The sequence below is a fragment of the Dicentrarchus labrax genome, unplaced genomic scaffold (assembly GCF_905237075.1).
Source record: "Dicentrarchus labrax unplaced genomic scaffold, dlabrax2021, whole genome shotgun sequence".
NCBI classification, from domain to species: domain Eukaryota; kingdom Metazoa; phylum Chordata; class Actinopteri; family Moronidae; genus Dicentrarchus; species Dicentrarchus labrax.
In genome coordinates, this window is record NW_026136710.1 from 19617150 (window position 1) to 19636567 (window position 19418).

General features: G+C 40.5%; 1 protein-coding gene across 8 annotated transcripts in view; it reads right to left on the minus strand.

Moving 5' to 3' along the window:
- The window catches only part of cacna1bb (calcium channel, voltage-dependent, N type, alpha 1B subunit, b), a 152349-nt gene that overhangs the window by 26407 nt on the left and 106524 nt on the right, over window positions 1-19418 (minus strand). For 3 of the 8 annotated variants that reach the window (XM_051412656.1, XM_051412654.1, XM_051412655.1), the window contains 10 exons: window positions 19219-19325; window positions 16980-17042; window positions 15842-15883; window positions 13680-14438; window positions 12695-12900; window positions 12125-12257; window positions 10260-10389; window positions 9372-9431; window positions 8746-8852; window positions 352-448 (listed from right to left, as the gene is read on the minus strand). In XM_051412656.1, coding sequence (XP_051268616.1) covers window positions 352-448; window positions 8746-8852; window positions 9372-9431; window positions 10260-10389; window positions 12125-12257; window positions 12695-12900; window positions 13680-14438; window positions 15842-15883; window positions 16980-17042; window positions 19219-19325 — 1704 coding nt within the window. The remainder of the gene's footprint in view (window positions 1-351; window positions 449-8745; window positions 8853-9371; window positions 9432-10259; window positions 10390-12124; window positions 12258-12694; window positions 12901-13679; window positions 14439-15841; window positions 15884-16979; window positions 17043-19218; window positions 19326-19418) is intronic. The other 5 variants (XM_051412661.1, XM_051412662.1, XM_051412659.1 and 2 more) reach the window with 2 other exon arrangements.

The window sequence follows — 19418 nt, forward strand, 5'->3', positions numbered from 1 at the left end:
GAGTGTGTGTTCTGGGAAAAACTGCCCATCAATAAGCATCCACGCACACAACTACTTCAGTAAAGGAAGCAATTTTCTGTCACTTTCTTCCAATTTGTCCAACCACATCCCAGCATGCTCCAAAGGTCAAACAGCTCCAATCTTTCATCTAGAGCTAGAGATAAGAGATTTATATATGATCTAAAACATGGCTGTTTTAAATCAGATATATCAATTCCTCCATGATATACTGTAAATGCATTTGACCCATGATAGTGTGTGTAACTAACACGGCTGTGTCCCCAGCTGCTCTGCAGCATTTTTTTTTTTTATCATAATGGACTGGTTGGGTGACAGATTAGATTACCGTACCTTCAGTTTGGGCAGTCGTTTAATGGTCTTGAGTGGCCGCAGGACTCGGAGGACCCTCAGGGACTTGATGGTGTTGATGTCCTTGCCTTTCGTCCCTCTGTGCAGTTTGAGAGTACAGTTAGTCTGGGTGATGTAGTGTAACCAAGAATCATAATCAACCCTTTCATCCCATGCTCCCCTAACAAGAGCCGGTTGGAGTACATCAGGTATACTGCGTACACAGAGAAATACCTGTTCATATTCCGTTAGTAGAGTACATGCATGTGAGTTCATAATGTTATTCTACAGAAACATGCAACAATAGATGAAAATTAATTTGTACAGAGTAAGCACAGTACATTTATTCAAGTCCTGCACAATTGTACACATTTCAGATGTTGCTGCTTACACATTACATTCTATTCTTTCTTTCTCTCTTTTTCTTTCTATCATCCATCTTTCTTTCTCTTCAGTACTTTTGTAATTCTGTCTATTTCCTATAGATATATCCTATCTATTCCATCCATTTGTTTTCTTTCTATCCTTCTGTCTCCTTCTCCCTTCTTTTTGTCTTTCCTTAGTTCAGCCTTTTATTTATTTATCGTCTTCCATCTTTAACTTCCACCATTTTTTATTTCATGCCTTATTTCCATGGCATGTCCCTTTTCTTTCTTTTTTTCTAGCCTTTTTATTACTTACATCTTTCTTTTCCTCCCTTTTCCTTTCTTTCCTTCCATTCTTCTCTTTTTCCCCCATTGCTTCCTGAATCCTCCTTTTGTCTTTTGATCCCTTTTCCTTTCCTTCCTTCCATTATTGGTTCTCTCTGTCTTTTTCTTCAACTCATTTCAATATCTAGATACATTAAGATACAAGGTATTCACACAATAGTAAAACTAAACCATACGATAAATTTGAGAGGTGAGATGCTTGTTTTTTTACATTTTTTCTTGCAGTCTATTTTTTTTCAAAGTTACGTATTTGAGCAGTAATTCCACCACTCGCCTAGCTAATGTGTAACCTCAACGTATAGCTACAAGGCTCTAAATATGCAGCCACACCAAACTAACATACTAACACATTTCAGTAGAATAACATACAAAGATCTGATTCTGTTTAGAGTAAATGCACAAAGAATCAGCCCCTGGTAGAGGAAGCAGCTTCTTTGCAGGAACCACTGCTGTCAGTCACTGCAGACGCTGCAGGTTTTGTTAACTGGTCACAGAGTGGGAGGTGGGTGTGGGGTTTTTAAAAAACTAGCTGTTATGCTAATAACATACAGCTGAGCCATCATTCACTCAGAGGGTGACATTGGCCAAGGGCAGTGGGAGAGGGATTTTTAATTAATCAGTCACACGCACACACAATGTTGCTGTCACTCTGGATAAAAAGTGTTTCTCGTTTGTTTCTTCTTGACTTCAAAAAATCCAGAGAAGCAGAAAGCGAGAGTGTGTCTAAATCTATGTGTGTGTGTGTGTAGCAATAATTTTATGTGTGAAGGATGAGGAGAGGGTCACAAGCAGACTAGAAATAAAGGAGAGTCTAAAAGCTCTGTTAGTGGCCCCTAGAGGCCCCGCTGCTTCTTACACCAGCATGAGGTAGATTTACCGACCAACCAATGTTTTCATCCCCGGGGGACAAGAACAACTCCTGCTGTAAAAAGCTAACAATTGTAAAAGATATATATTCACTCACAGGCCATTAAGCAAAGATTATATGAATACATGCAGCCTTTTTCCAATGTGTTTGTGTGCACTCGTCACAGCTCTTTCATATAGTTTCACAGGTCTCTGCAGGGTTGTGTCTTTTTTGTAACCCTTCCAAAACCTCTGACGTAAGCTGCAGCCTAAACATTAGGGGTTGGGGGTTACAGGTTACGTTTAATACACAAACAATGCTCCTCCTTTATTTTCATATCTTCTAAATGGATCCTTAGCTGGAGGGGATGCTGACTTTTTTTCTGGATCATGCAGCTTTAGCCTCAGTCTATGCATTATATCTATATCATCTATGTGGCATTTCCAAAAACCTTTTACAGGATCACTGAGATAACATTAGCATTAGCTTACTCTAGGCAGCCACAGCTGACAAAATCCAGTCGAGAGTCCACAGTTAAATGAATATAATGTAGTCAACATATGATTCCACAAATACCAATTTTTCCACTAAATAATAGGTTACCAAATGACTCTTTTGAGAAAGAGTTTTGCAGACAATACCCTGGAAATATAACCTCTACTTAGATGTGCAGCTCTGTTTTCTATTTTCTGCTCATTTTCTAGTTGTTTCTTGAACACTCAATAACAAATGAGTCTTAGTAACTGAACACGTTGTCCATTTCCCTGCGATTGGCAACAAATTAGAAAGTCCTTTCCAGGAAATGAAGGTACATATGAGCTCCTTGCAAGGAAACAATTTAGAAACTAAGGGACCTGTAAAATAAAGCATTATGATACTATCAGTTGCTTATAAAACACCTTTTCCAATCTATTCTTCCCCACGCCTCCTTTGCTTTAAATGTCCACAAACACACAGAGACACACACTCAAACGGGCCCCGGATCAGTCTATCAGTGCTGCAGAGATTCTCATTTAAAAAAAAAAAAAAACATCTGGTTGGCCAGCGGAGGGTACTTAGGGAAACAAGGGACCCATGAAAACCAACTGTTCAAGTTGTTTACCCATTACTGGGTGAAAAAACAATTCTGAAATATATGTTTTTTTATGTGATGTAACAGTCTATAACATGTGGTGAGGACGGAGAGAAGCATGGTTCCATACATTTTAGGCTCAGGGGCCTTTTCCTTTCTCAATGGAAAACTCTACGTCTACCAAAATGGCATGCAGCTCTCATGCTCGGATGACTTGGTTACCCTGGCATGCAATCTGCAAAGTCAATGCCAGTCCTCGCTATTCAAGGACGTCAACACATTGAGACGGCAAGAACAGTCTCCCAATAGCTTTCAGAAGTGCCGTGGGCAAGGAAGATGTAATGTGTGTGTGTGTGTGTGTGTGTGTGTGTGTGTGGGTGGGTACACATCAACGCAGCGCAGATCAGCGCTCAGTGCTTAACATGCTCAGCAGCCAGGCATGTGGGGTCATCCTCAGTTATCATGACATCATGACATGTCCTTTCAGCTGCGCCCTCCTGAGAGCGAGGAGCATTTCCTGTTTAGGGATGCCAGATCTGACGTCCAATCGGAAGCACTTGCATTTGCTAATGCCTCAGCCACACAGGATGCATCAGGCTCCCTTTATTAAGTGGTTTCATGTTTTACAGAGAATTCAATTAGATGGGGAATTTGGAGTAACGTATGTGCAAATATATTCATGTCCAATGGTAACAAGTTCTTATTTCGATTTTTATGGTACTTTGAGGAGTTTTGTATTTGAATATCTGTAATAAGATGAATAAGATGATAAAAATATTATTTGCAGCACAAACACTATAATTCCACTAATTTTGTTTGTTTTTATTGAAACTGGTGCATAATCAGCATATTTCTCCATTTTCTTCCTTACTTTCTATTAGACAGCGCATCTTGTCAACTTGACAGCTGCAATAGGTCTGTGTTTACTGAAAAGCATATCAGAATTTAGTTTACTGTTTGGAACAATTATACACTGTAAGGAAAAAGTGGTTTAAAAAAAATGAAGAAACTGTAAGAAAAGGAAAATATAGCCTTACATACAGTTTGTTTTTTATTTTCCTTACATACACTGACTGATTTTCAATGATTTAGCATTTTTAGCATAGCACCTCAAGGAGAAATCAGGTGAGAAGCTATAATCCTTCATTCATGTCCCTCTAAGTCCACTGCATAAAGAAGGATAGATGTAGGTGAAGGGCAGGGAGGTGCAGGCTTGACCAATTAAACCCACTTTAGTCAAGATTAAAGGAGATTTACATGAAGGTGAAACGACAGATAAGGACTTTTTCGCTGTAATACGACTGAAACGTGTGTTTACAAGTGGAAAGCTACTCAGTGGTGATTTCATGCTTTATGCTATCCAGCAGTTATGTGTCGACCTTCTGAAAGCTATGAGGTGGAGTTCCCAATATTGTCTTTTTGTCTGGATGTCTCAATATTGGATCAAGAGGTTTTTCTAAAAGGGAGGAGAGGAAGGAGGGATCTTGGGATGGAGGGCGACAAAGCTTATTTGGTTGACAAGAGGAGCGTTCTTTGATTCAAAAATGGGGCGGTGGGGGGTGGGGTGGGGGGGTCAACGGGGGTCAATAAGCAAAAGGTAGATAGGGACAGTTCCCACCTGGCCACGCTTTGTTGCGATCTGATGAGAAAAAGCAATGATAAGCATACGCACACACAATACACAAACACCACCCACAGAAATAGAGCAAACAAGCACGTAAATAAAGACAGAGCAAAATAAGCATTTTAAGCTGATATCACACAGGCATGAAGATACAGTGACATTATTCGGCCTTTCAAACTTACGACATCAAAACACACTGAAGAGAAAACAAAGATAAGAGACAAATAGAAGGACTTAAACTAATTACTGTACCCTGTGAAAGAGCAAAGCAACACACAGTCTGATAACACGTTAGAATGAATTTGTGAATAAATACATTTTATAGCCACAGGATGATCATGACGCCATGGACAGTTTGGGAGGAGCAAAGATGAGAGGACACTGTTGATGAGAACGATCTACTGTATGACTACATTCACACTGCAGCCGAGAAAATAAAATCTGATTTTATCCTCTGCAGCCCCTCCCTGCTAGTCTCTCATACATGACCAGATCTGCTTTTGAAAGACTGTGTGGACACAAGTGGACACAAATCCACCATGAATTCAACTTTTTCCATTCTGATTTAGGTCACTTTTATACAAGATGTGGCCCTTAATCGCATACTGCGTTAGAGACCTGAAGTCCTGGCGTCACTTCTGGGCTAGCTTCTGTTTTACAAGCTTCTGTAAGTCAATGCTAATTGAGGGTTTATTTCATCTACACTGGTTTCAGACCTCTGAATCACTAGACCACATTCCTCTTTTCACTTCTACAAATATGGTGTAGAGTTCTTCATGGGTCCACTGGTTTGGAGGAACCAAGACGCGACAAGGTCTCTCAGTATCACCTGTGATCACATGATATGTCCTAATCACTGCAGGAGAAAATATTCTAGGAAATCAGTAGCCTTTGAAAAGAATGTATGACAATTACTTTTAGGCCTTTGATTGAAATATTGAATTGGTTGGAAAATTCATATAATTGATTCCTAGCCAGGTGGCATTCAGAATGGGGATGTTATCTCCCTGTGCAGTGCCAGAAAAAAAGCAACATAGAAATTGCCGACAGGTGTGCTTGAGATTGACGCAGGTACAAAGAATCAACATGACAAATGTCAACGGTTCCTAGTGATAGAAATGACATCAGCTGGGCAGCGAGACAACCAACAGTTTGGCCAAATTTTGTTAATCCTTTTGTACTGAGGGAAACATGGCAGGACCCAGCTGAAGCAGGAAGTCAGTCTCTAAACTGTGACGAACAATTTTACAGTTCTTCCTCGATTTCTACATTTCTCTGGAACCCTGGAACCCGCCTGATTGTCTGACTGCATTTTCAGATCGACAGCATCTAGTATATTATTATAACAATCCAAATATGAAAATAACATCTACATCCAAAGAAAACTGAGTGATCCTGTAAGCCTTGCAATGTGAATGTAGCCAGTTACACGCTTACATGCCACGACTATGAGTTGATGAAGGAGACGACAGGAGGGACAAAAATGCTGTACAGGAAGTGAACGTGGGAGGGAGGGATAAAAGGAAGGTGGTTGAAGCTGATACACCCAGTGAATCTCACTCTTCTACCTATATCAGGACAGGGGCACAGCATACTGGACAGGATGACGCTATTATACTCTTAAAGTATGTGTTTATAAATGAACAGTGCATTAGCAGTTAGAAAGACACTGATGAAAGCTACATCATCCTGTGTCTTCATTATATTTTAATTGTTTGTGTCTAAAAATGAAAAAGAAATGCGTTATATCTACCATTCACTCTGTTTAATAGTTTCTATTTGTGTGCTTATTATGGGCAGCAGCACTCAGATCCTTTGTGTTCATGAATATCTGGAACACCTTTCACTCTCATGAAAGCTTGAACCTTTCAAACTGTTGTGTCTGACAGTGCAGTGCTTCTCTTATTCACAGTGCTGCCACGCTGTGCATTTTGTATATTGTTCCTATTAACGCACATAAAATATATCTGATAAATGGAGAGCAGGTAATTGCACTTACGTAACCCAAATACAGCTGTAACACAAACACAGTTATATAACACAAACAGAGTAAATGCCAGTATCTTTGTGGCGGTGATGATAAGAATAGCAAATAACAAAATATGACATTTGTTGGAAACATTTAGCTGAGAGAGGAAGGCTGCTGCAGACGCGTTTATAAACTCTGCAAATGACACTGGCTGAGATGGACAGGAAGGAGAGCAGGAGACACAAACAGGAAGACGAGCACATAGATAGATACACAGGCAGAGAGAGCAGGCATTACCCCATAAGGCTCCTGAAAGCAATCCAAGCCAGAAAAACAAAAGGAGGAAGGAAAAAGTGAAAGAGAGAAGACAGAGACAGAGTAAGCAACAGATAAACGTCAATCTACAGCTGGCGAAAGAGAAGAAATCAGAGCGACAGAAAGCAGTACAAAGAAAAATACACAGGTAACAAACTGTGGATAAACCTTCAGGACAATATGTGTCGATATTTGAGACGGTGGCACACAAGAAAATTTCTGGCAGATTATGTAATTACCTTCTTTCTCCAGAGACCCAGAATGCAGGTCTGAAAGCATCAAGGGGCTCATTAACTCCCTTTATACTGTGACTGGGTAACATTTATTTCAAGTTGGCTGGAAGGTGTCGCAACATGACAGCTCGCCAAAAGTGAAGCCAAAACATCCCATTGCAGTATAGGTCATAAACCCCGCCGCCCTCCATGTTAGCAGACGGGACAGGGGCAAACTAGAAAATCAACGTACACGTCAAATACATTTTTCCCAAAGATGGTTTCTGTCATTTTAGGTAGTGCTCATTTCCTAAAATGGTTTTGAATACATTGGTTTGAATAAGTTATTTCTGGCATATATTATGATGTTCATTTTGGAAATTATGTTCAAGTTGAGAGCAAAACAGATGATAAAGCAGAGTCCGCTTTAGGGTGTGGCTACCTTGTGACTGACAGGTCATTCTCAGTGAGTCTGTCCAGCTCACCATATGAAACTCAGATCAGACTGTCACACTAGGCGGTGCTGATCAAACACAAAGCAAGATTCTGTTACTGCGTTGCCTATTTGTCACCTAAAATCGTTTCAGAAACATATTTTAATTTACTGTTCAGCTGTAATACCAGATTGTGCGTGACCAGGCGAGTCACCAGTTGTTCCTGCTACAGACGAGTCAAAACTGTACTCGGGCTCCAACAAACTGTCTAGACTGACCAGCGCAAGATGGCAGCTGCCTTATACGGGATATTTGGCTTCATTTTTGTACAGTGGGAGGAAGTGGACACACAATATCCATTTTATACAGTCTATGCTACTAGTTAACTCTCACTGATAAAATGGACCTGACCAGTGGTTGAACTGGGCCAGTACTCACCAGTAAGGAGTACTGGGATTCTAATGAATGTAGGTACGCAAATAGACCCATTTTCCTGCATAAAATAGTTGTGAAAGGAGACAGAAATGTGCAGCTGATAATGAACTTGGCAGAGAATATTTACCCCCATGTAAGGCATCACTTTAAAATATCAAGTCATACAATACAGAGTAGGTAGTTTTACCTATCAAGATTGTGACAGTAGTTGTGAATAAAAGCAACACAAAAACATTACAGTAAAAAAATTATTTTGTTAAACTACAGTTAAACTACAGTCATGAAGCAATTATTTGTGTGAGCAGTGTATTGAGCTGCAGGAGTTGTAATTACGTGCCAGTTTAGAGACTAGCACAATATCTTTTACTCTGTTCCTTCTGTCCCCTCCTGAACCTTAAACCTATCAGCCAAGCTGTGCATGGCCCATTAGCCAACTAGCAGGGAGGGGCTGCGGAGACTTTATGTAACAATGAAAGATGAGTTTGACATAGTCATTGTCGGCTAAATAACCCCTGGCAGCACAAAAAGCCTTTGAGTTTGCGATGAATAATTGGATGAACACACTGGAGTTGTTTGTTAGAGCAAAAACAGAAGAGCAGGGGCACCTAGACCCACTCCGCTGATGGATACCGGAAAGAGAGGAACATCTGCTAATACTGTAATACAAGACAACCATTGTTTCAGAATGTTGTGGTGTGGTTGTAATCATCCCTCAAATACATTATATTCAGAATCCTGCTTGATTAGAAACTGCAGGAATAAAGGAAGAGCTGACTTACGAGCAGGCAAAGGCCACCAGAGCTCCGCTGACCACAATGAAGTCCAGGATGTTCCACAGGTCACGAAAATAAGAGCCAGGGTGGAGGAGCAGTCCCAAGTCAATCATCTCAAATTGCAGAATAAATTGTAACAGGATTATTTTAAACATCATACACGCTAACACAGACACTTTCTTTATTTGAAGGCCTCTTTTAGAAACATTTTCTAACCTCCATAGCCCATGAAAATCTTTTTATTGTTTTAATATTTAGTACCGTTCCTTTCCACTGACGCAAAGCATTCATTATCTAAAGCATTTGGAAACAGGAGTGTTATCACAAGTAAGAAATGTAAAACCACAAACCAAGTTAGTAAAGCCTGTGACATGATAATGCTGTCCGCTGTGAGCTAGTGTAGCCCTCCCAGTAAAAACTGATATGGTGATTTGCAGATCAATAGACGGCTAGAAAAAGCTGTTTGATTTAAAATGACCATATCTAAATATTTATTAGATGAAAATCACCATCATGTAACCTAAACATCTCAAAAAGTTTCAATTTTAAATTTTTGAAAATTACCAAAATCTTGCTTAGCTGGTTTTTAGAGCTCAAATGAAAGTGTGTCTTCACTTCCACAGCATTCTCACCTTAATCACCATCTCAAAAGTGAAGACTCCGGTAAAGACATAATCCAGATACTTGAGAACCTGTAAAACAGAGTGTAAGAAACTATCCTGTGAGATGACTCGTCAACAGATCCGGTGACAGATGTTCTCAGTTTAAGACACTTTAGAAGCCTGTATGTGTGTGTGTGTGTGTGTGTGTGTGTGTGTGTGTGTGTGTGTGTGTGTGTGTGTGTGTGTGTGTGTCTGTGTGTGTGTGTGTGTGTGTGTCTGTGTGAATGGACCAGATATGCACAACATGTTCCCCTGCCCTGTCAGAGGTCTCAAGCTCTGTCAGCTTTGCACTCCCCTGCACTAACGTTTCCCGAACGCCCACACAAGCACACACACATGAATAAACAGCATGCACACGCACATCACCTCAGATTCCCTCTGTGCCCTTGACTAGAATACAAATTAGTTGTGCTTGTCTGTCAAAATGCTAAAACTCAAGTAACGTGTCTGTGTACTTGTATTACCTCCTTATTTCCAACATGAGCTAACATGCTATTCAGGAATATAAAGAGTACAGAAACATTTTCCCAAACTGGACATGCACCACATGCATTGTTTTATTAACACATTTCTCAATCAGTAACATTGTTTGACAAAGATTGCTTAAAAAAAGATTGTTTTTGTGTTTTCTATCCTTTGTTCCTCAACCTGGACAAACTGTCAAGCTCTGTTAGGAAGAACTGAATGAATCAGCCTGTCAACCCAAATGAGATGTATTTGTGCGTGAATCCTCATGCGCTTGTTTGAGCATGCACATTTTCAGATACTGGTTTGTGTGACTGTATGTCTAACAACCAGTGTGTTTATTGGGTACTTCCAGATGTTTATTTATGAAGTCTAGATGTCAGTCTGACTCACGTTGTTGCGTGGGGCATTAGCTTGCACGGGGTCCTCGGCTGCCAGAGCGATGCTGCTCATGGTAATTACCATCAGGATGCACATTTCAAAGTAGCGTAGGTTGACCACGTAGTGACACAGCCGCCGCACCCTGCAAGACCACACACACACAAAATACAGAGGAGCGACAGATCCTTGTCAAAATAATGCACAGAAGTGGATCAGAAACACCTTCATCTTTAGTATCGGCTCCTTCATCACCACGACAGTCTGGTACATCTACTTTTTTGCTCACTCATAAAAAGACACTCCTGAGATACTTGTTCCCTTGGGGCACCAACCCATCGTCTTCCAGCAGAGTGCCATGGCCTCAGATTTGAGATTATGGTCCACTAAAGGAAACAGGACTACATCATCAGCATAGAGGAGAGACATAACTCTGACTCCAGTTACACAAAGTCAGGATGGAAGTTACCTCTGAAATGGAGGGTTTGAACGTGTTTGAACATCTCCCAGAATGCAGAAAAAATTCGAACCTTGTTGCCAACTAAGTGTTCCGACAGCTTTAATCATCTCCTGATCTTACTCACTACCAGGTGGGGACAGCTCTACGTCTTGCTTCATGCAACAAGACTTTCAGCTGCAGAACTGACATTATGACTACAAAATGAAACATCCATCTTTGGACCTTAGGTGTTATACCTTATGCTTAAACATGCATTTCTTAATGGACAATCCATAACAGGCACAGAAGTGCAATAAAATGGCACCACTCAGTTTCAAATCACAGAGCCCTTCTTGCCATCAGGTTTCTGTCATTGCCTATGTGAGAAATCAGGTCTCACAGCAGAACTGTGGAGTAGCAGCACTTTCTCCAGGATGCCACCGAGACAGAAACTCTAAACTGCACAGATAACATCATGCCTTCATAGGCATTATGAGACATATAATACTCTGAGACATTTTTTTAAAATCCCTGGAAAGTTATCAGACTGGCAAGTATCTTATCTTTTTTCGTGATGATTACAAGGTAAGCAGTAATACAGTGTTTACACGACAAAGTAATCTACCAGGATTGCTATTTAATTAGGGCTCACTCTCCCTGAGATGCAGTCATTAGAGAATACCATCTTGTTCCCCAGGGAAACCCTCAACATACTGTTGGTCGTGAGTGTCACAACGGCAGTATTTTACTAATCTCCGGATAACAGGAGAGTCTAGGCCCTGTCAGGACTTCTGGAGCCAGCACAGTGCTTAGAGTTAGGCTCATTTTGATCTTATTGGTTTTGCTCAATCTGATGCACTGGCTGTGGCTCCTTCACTACCTGAGAGAGGACATCCTGATAACCACTTTTTGAAACCAGAGGATCAGTCCACAAAGTACCCATGCCGCCTGCTGTCCACTGGCAATGCACCAGACTTCACACCGAAACAAGTGATATTTTCAGATGAACAAACAAGTTGAAATTGAATATTGCATGTCATCTTTTCTGGTCAATATTAAATACAATTGAGGAGTTAGTTTTTTTATACAATGATTTCTGTTCATTATCCCAAATATATAGGCTTTAATTAAGTAATGAAGGTATGTCTGACATATTTCGTGAGGAAATGAGGATGAAGAGAGTACAGGAATAAGCAGCACATTAAATGTATAATTTCTTTAAATGATTGCTTTGACAAAGTGGGTGAATTGAATGATTTTGGGGAGAAAAATAATACATGTACAACTTGCAGTAACCTTGTGCTGGGAGTTTTCCCCACTGTACATGGTAAAACCCTAATCGTGACTGGGTTTTACTAACTTTTAATTGTTCTTAATTCATCCCAAACTATCAATCTTATTCCGCGTCACTCCTCTCAATCACCTCCCAGTTATGACTTACGGGTTTGTTTGCCCGAAGATGAACATGGAGCTGTAGGGAAGGATCTGCCGAGGCCCATTAGCCGCCTCCTCCTCCTCCTCCAGATCTTTCTTCTCTTCACTGAGTTGGAAGTTGTCGCAGTCGATGTTGTTCACTGGTGTGGAAAAATAAATACACTCATTTAGCTCAAAGATGAACATTTGTTTTTTTCTGTGAAATCAAAATGCAGGCTATTGGTCTATGTAGTTGTTTTATGAGTGTATTTACTGTCTGCATTTATAAAAATGTATAATCAAAAACGTGATTAACTTGGTTGATCATTCAAAGAAAAGCTGTAGCTATAGTATTATTGAGATAGGAGCATTCTGTAACATTACATCATGTAAGATCAGTTAAAAACACTGTATGTGAAGATTTTACTCATTAATTTCTTTGCTGAGATTTGGGGCTACGGTGATATTCTTAATTAGTCTTAATTACCCTTAATGACTGTGCTATAAAGTGATGAGTACTGGAAATAATATAAGATTACGCTTCTAACTGAAAAAATGGCAAAAACTTTTCCTTCCCCACTTGACGTGTCGTACTCACTGGGTATGATGGTGGTTTCTCCAGGTGGGGCAGTGATGGTGACAGGGATGTGGATGGTGTTGCTGTTGAGGCCAGCCTGGCTGGCCCTGGTGGAGTTCTTCTGATTGTCAGCATCCTCTTGCTTTTCTCCAAGACTCAGGCTACTCCGCATTGGCCGCAAAGGACTGGAGGCGAAGCCGTCTTCCACAGCATCTGGTTGCCTCTCCCTGGGGAAAGAGATGTGTATTTTATCACAGGCATCATTATACTGTGCTCTCAGGGAGCTTCAAGCTTTTTTTTTGCCAAATTAGATCCATTTCTGTCCCTCTGGGAAACGGACCACAACCTATGTGGCAACAAACTAGAAGTAAACTTACTGTTACCCAAACACTCGGTTATATGTTGTTACGATGTATAATAGCAAACAGAAGCAAATAGTGTCTTAGAATATGAAATTTAAGTACAAAAAATTCACTAGAGAGTTAATTAAGTGCAGTCAGATGCAGGCCCATCAGAGAGCTGTCAAGCTGTAGTAGTGTTTAATAGTACTGTTATGCCTGTACCTCTTGTACAAATACTCAAAACAGGCAATGGAAATATAAAATGAAGCAAGACTATGCAACTGCTTTCTCGCCTCAAATGTATTCATTCTGGTGAAAAGTTCAGAGAAATTTGATGCTTCCAGATCAGTTTTTTTTAACTTTGGTGAGAGAAGCGATATTATGCCTGCCATAATATCTAACTGCCATTTAGTGAAAACATTTCATTTTTTTATCATTATTATTACAACCATGTTCTTGTTTGCATAGTTTTTGCCAATTGCATCAGTTATGCTAACATTCACTAATCAATTTCAGTTTTGTCTTTAACAGAACAAAACGTCAACACAATAAAAGGTAATAAAGTTGGTGTGTAATATGTCAAAAGTAAAAAACAAGACCCAGCTTAGAAATATATAAATAAATAACCATCTTGCATTTATTGAATAAAACATCTGCAGTCTTACCATTGACCTTTGGTTCCATTCTTGTTCCTATTGCAGTCGTCTCCATCCAGTGTGGAATGAGCTCTGACCATACGAGAGCAGCGTCCCTTCCTCTCTCCATTACTATCCCCTCCTCCTCCTCCTCCTCCCCCCTTCCCCCTGCGGTCTCCCTGTGCACCATTCACTATCATCCCATTTCCCTCTTTTGGTGGACGATGGGAGTGATGGTGGCGATGTCCCCTTTCTTCTCCTCCTCCTCGCACGTCATTGGCCTCCTCCTCAGGGGAGCCCGCCTGGTGGTGGTGCCTGTGACCCTGCCCTCCATCACGGCTGTGGCTGCTCTCCCCTCTCCTCTCTTTTATCTGGCCACTGTCGCCGTTATCTCTGCTCCGGCTGTGATGGGTGTGGTGCCTCCCTCCTCCCAGGCTGTCGCTTCCCTCCCTGCTCTCCCCGTTCTTCTCGCGGTGCCGGTGATGCTTCCTGGAGTGTGTGTGGAAGTTGTCACCCGACCCGTCCTGCCGTGGATCCCCTGCCTCTTCCCGTCCTCCTTCGGGAGGTCTGCTGGGTTTGTCACCGTCTCTGGCCTCCACCACGAGCGGTCGGTCCAGGTGAGTCTTCATGTCAGGGTGCAGATGGAGGGCGGAGGACATCCGGAGGCGCTCCTCGGGGTCGAGCTCGTTGAACAAGGCCTCACTGCTCGCCCTCATGTTGTGTCTCCTCAGCTGGTTGGTCCTCTGCTCCCACACTGACATGGCTTTTGCTGACCGCTGTTGTTCCTTACTGCACACAGGAATCAAACCCACAGGAAAAGATCATGTGACAATGAAAAACTATGAAAAACTATTACGTGTCTCGCTTTTCTCTGCTCATTGGGTTCTTTTTTGTATGGGATTTGGTTGAACATCACCATCCACAGTTTCATCCATAGCTACACCATCATTATTTAATTCTAGTCATCAAACCTGTGACAAAGTACAGTAAGTAGTAAAGAACCAGACATGATGTGGCCTATGGATGCTTCAGCACAAATGTTCACCATGGTATAGCTTTCACTTACCATGCATGAGTGTTATATGAAGAAGTAGCTAAAATTTCCACTGCAAAATATGATTATTTTTTATTTCCCAGCAATTATGATGGTAGGATCACGTTCACATTTTGTTGTCACGACATGACCTGATCACGGGAGGCCAGTACCTTATTCTGAGTCTTCCCCCTGGCTTTTATACAGGCATAAAAATAATTCAGTCACACTTCTGGGATAAACTGACCAATGAATACCATCCATAAAGAGATACTATGGGGTAAGGACATTTTATATGTATTAAATTGATCTAATCTGCACCAACTATCAGGTGTGTGTTGTTTATCTTTTAACAACAATTCATGCAGAGTCTTTCCCTTTGACACTCCGCCTATCAAAAATGAGACTTAAAAGACAGGTTCACATTTTTCAGGTCCAACCTTGGAAGAATAATAACAGCTTTTAGTAGCTGTGAGTCACCACTTGAAATACAACTTGTGTGAAGAATACAGACTGGGCAATTCTGTTTATTTTGTTTTAATTTTTTTTTCACAATGTAACTATGTTTTGTACTGTGAAACATATTTTTTATTATTATTTTAGCTTCACATCTACAGTCATAAGTTAGAATTGTCTGACACGTCATGTGGAAAAGCTTGGCATACAAGTAAACTGAAACAGAAATCATTTTTCAACTTCTGTTTGACTCAGGTCATGTGTAAATGGGGCAGGCAGGAAAAACGTGCTATGTGCGATGGCGATTCCCAACATGTATCTTCTTTAAAGGCATATTATGCAGTATTTTCTTTGTTTTCGCTAACGCTGATCCTTCTCTTTATTGACCTTCTAGCTTGCTCAACCACCACTGTTCTCTCTCTTTCTCTTGCTTTTTGAACCAGGAAAGATTTCTGAATAGTATGCCTTTAAGGATAACAACGAGCTGATTACCGAGTTGAGAAGAACGTGGTAAGAGATCACACTAACGAGTGAAATGAGATTTTGAACATGGGGTTCTCTACATAAGTGAGAACAGACAAAAACCATATTTCCATCTATCATGTATGAAGACATTGCATACGGTTTCTGTTTCTGCACAGTATGACTTATTTACATGGGGCTTTATGGGTTAGTTAAGTTTGTTCCATCTGGTCACCTGTACCTCAAGATTCGTCGGGCGGGGGAGGAGTAGACAGAATAACTCCTAAAAGACAGACAGAAGACACAGACAGACAGAAGACACAAAGGACACAGGACAGGCGTCCACAGACAGGTGAGCTACAGACGTACAAGTAGTGTTTATATGTCTACAGAAAGGAAAATGAGAGACGTAACACTGAGGAACTATTATTTTGATATATTAACAAAGCACATGCACACACTGAAAAACACATGGAGGGCAACGTCAAAGAAACACACAGTTAGTTCTGGTTATAAACGCATGTTATCTCAAAGAGGTGAGATGTTGAATAAGCGTCTCTGGCCTTCCGTCTGCACTTTAAATGATTGAGACAACAGATCGCCGGGCAGGGAATCAAACTTACAGCTGTCCGCTTAATTTTGGCCTCAGCTCATATTCTCTTTGAAAGTGATGTCCTGGAGTCTACGATAACAAACAGACTGGAAACGTCAAACTGCCTGCGGTGATGGCTACGCTCAGAGAAATTAAACATTTATACACAAATTATTTACTTCAGAGAGCACAGAGTGGAAGATGAATTACTGTAGGCACCAACACAGAGGAGCTGCAGCCATAAACAAAGTACACAGTGGTTGGTTAAGGCCAGAGGGAAGCATAACTGTGTTTATGTATCAGCGATTTACACTTAAAATTACCCTCACACTGCCTTCATAGCTTCAAATGTATTATGGGTTTGTGCTATTTGCATGTAATTGCATTTTTTCGCCCTATGAAGCATTTTGTGATTGCTTGCTTCTCTTTTTTTTGTAAGAATCCTAAATACATTTCACTTTGCCAGCAATGAAGACATAAGCTACAATTTAGTTTTATGGACGTCAAGAGGAGAAGAGGAGAGGAAAAAGAGAGGAGAGGAGACACGGAGAAGTAAAGAGAGGAAAGGAAACAAGGAGGTAAAAAGACAGGAGGGGACAAAAGGGAAGAGGAGGAAAGAGATGATGGAGCGAGGAAATGAGTAAAGGAGAGGGAAAGAGAAGACATAGAAAATAGAGAGAAGAGCAGGTGATAACCAGAGAGGAGAGGAGAGGAGAGGAGAGGAGAGGAGAACAACCAAGGAAAGGAGAGGAGGAGGAAAATATTATAACAGAGAGTGATAACTCACGGTGACTGAATGCTGTTGATGGACGACCTGCGAGAGAGTGCATCTCGATTTTGCTTTACAAAACTGTACATGCAGAACAAAAACAAAAGAAAAAATGAGACACAAATCCGAAGGGGACAGGTGGACCGTCAGTGTGTCTGTCCACCTGTCTCCTCCTGTCTTACAGTAAAGGACTAATCTGTGCAACTACTTCAATAACACAACAGCAACAAAAGCGTGTTCGTTAGCAGAGACATTTCATAATGACAAAAAACTGAAACTGAAAACAGTTCAGGAGTTTCATTCCAAAACAAGAAAAGCAGAAGTTACTACCATTCAAATAATAGGAATAGTAAAAACTATAGTAAAAAAAGAGTATTCAATATATTCAGATTGTTAAATAATTTCTAACAGGAATTTTCTGGGGTTCTTTTTTCTCGTAAAGCTTTAGTCATTTTGTAATGAAACCCTGTGTATTTCTGAACCAGCACACATGAACATAAAACAGTTCATTTAAAATAAAAACAGTTATTTATGAGCTCGCTCACTTTAGTGTCACCACACTGTTCAATGTAAAAACAAAAAAAAAAATTAAAATATTCTGCGGACGCTGACAGTAATGCACATAATAACAGTAAGACACAGAAAAGGAAAAGATTTGAAAGTTAGCTACCCAGTGACCATTCTCTACAGTCTAATTGACCTATTTCTTGGTGAGGAGGACAGCAATTAAGGAGCGAGTGTGAATCAAAGATGATCACTTCGTCAAATGAATAGAGGGCTGTCACACAAAGGGCTGCACAGAGTTGAATAAAACACAATCCAATATAGACTATGTGCATTAGTGTTTTTTTCCCACATTAACTGAATAGATGGGTATCAAAGAAACTGGTTTTAACGTCCAGCTTTACATATTGCAGCAATTAATCACTGATAAGGATGAAAAAAAGGCTCCAGTTTTCACACCAGCTTCCTCTTGACAGACTCTCATAATTTCAGTGTTCATTCAGGCTCTAAAAATAGTTAGAATTTGGAGGCGCAGTTAATTTCTGCTTCGACACTAGACCCCAGACCTGTCAATCATAGGCTTGTGGTGGAGAGGGGGTGGGTCAAAAGTTTTAGCGTGACAGGTACTATCTGGGTATATGAAGACATCCCTGTCATTATCATATTAGAGAAGATGGGAACTTCTGACAGCGGAGATTACGTTTTTTTTCCTATCTTGTTCATACTGTAAAACTCATGTAACCTCTGTCGTCTCTCTGTTCATCTGTTTCCTCTTTCTTTCAACACAAGTCCAGGGAATAAAAAAATAGATATACCATAACATTCTTAATTGGAATCTGTGCAGAAGTAGATGCTTAGTTTTATCATATTATTAATTAATATAACCTAATTAATAGAACGTTTAATAGAACCTAATTAATAGAACGTTTACATTTCCAATCTCATCATCAATAGCAACACTTTGCAGTGTTGTATTTGCAGTTATTAGTGTCATCTACTAGTTTACTGTTAGTAAGCCATTTAAATAGACTTTATTTAAGACAACTCTTAGAAACATAATTCAGGAATTCTCTAATGTTTAAATCCCATTAGCCAAAAACTGTTTATTCTGGAGAGCCGCTTATTGAGAGCTGACTTTTTGTAGTAATGACATACTAGAACAAATTTCTAAAGCAATATAATAGCTTGTTCAGACGTGGGACAGCCGTTCTGAAAATGAAATTCCATTTTGGCAGCATGTAATGAGACTGAATGGATAAGACGTTGAATGAAGTATTGAAAGATCTTATTTTCAACCAGTCATGAAGCAAATCAGACATTTTTGTCATTCCTGTTCCATAAATCCTTCCAAAACTCTGCCATCACAACGTGTTAAGATGTAGATTATGGCTTTAAGGGAGAAACAGGCTTGTGTCTGTGAAATAATTTTTTTTTAAAAAGAAAAGAAAAGAAAAAACAGCTTGTGGAAATTAACATGTTGTTGACTGGGGCCTCCTTAATTGCTTCTACTACTGAGGAAGGTAGACAATTGGGTATAATAAAACCAGGCAACACCACAGGAGCACTCTCATAGTGGGAGTCGATGAGGAGAAGTCCAGAACGTATATCAATCACAGTACGTATATACACACACATTTGAGACTGGGAGGGAAGAACATGAAGCAGGACAACACACTGAATGATAAAAGGACATTTATCTCCTGTGTGGGTGAACAGAGCTGCTGTCAGGGAAGAGAGATGCTCGCAAACTTACGCAGCGATTGAGATGTTAGCTGCTGACATCGGACTGACTTCTTTCACCTCTAAAGCCTTCTGAAGGGCGAGCTTCTTATTGGCTGCCTCCTCCTGCTCCTCTTCATCCTTCAGCCAGTGAGAACCAAGACATAAAATTGTGTGCAGTGATGTCGAAGCCCTGTGCACATGCATGGGCTTTTCTTGGGTTTGACATATTTG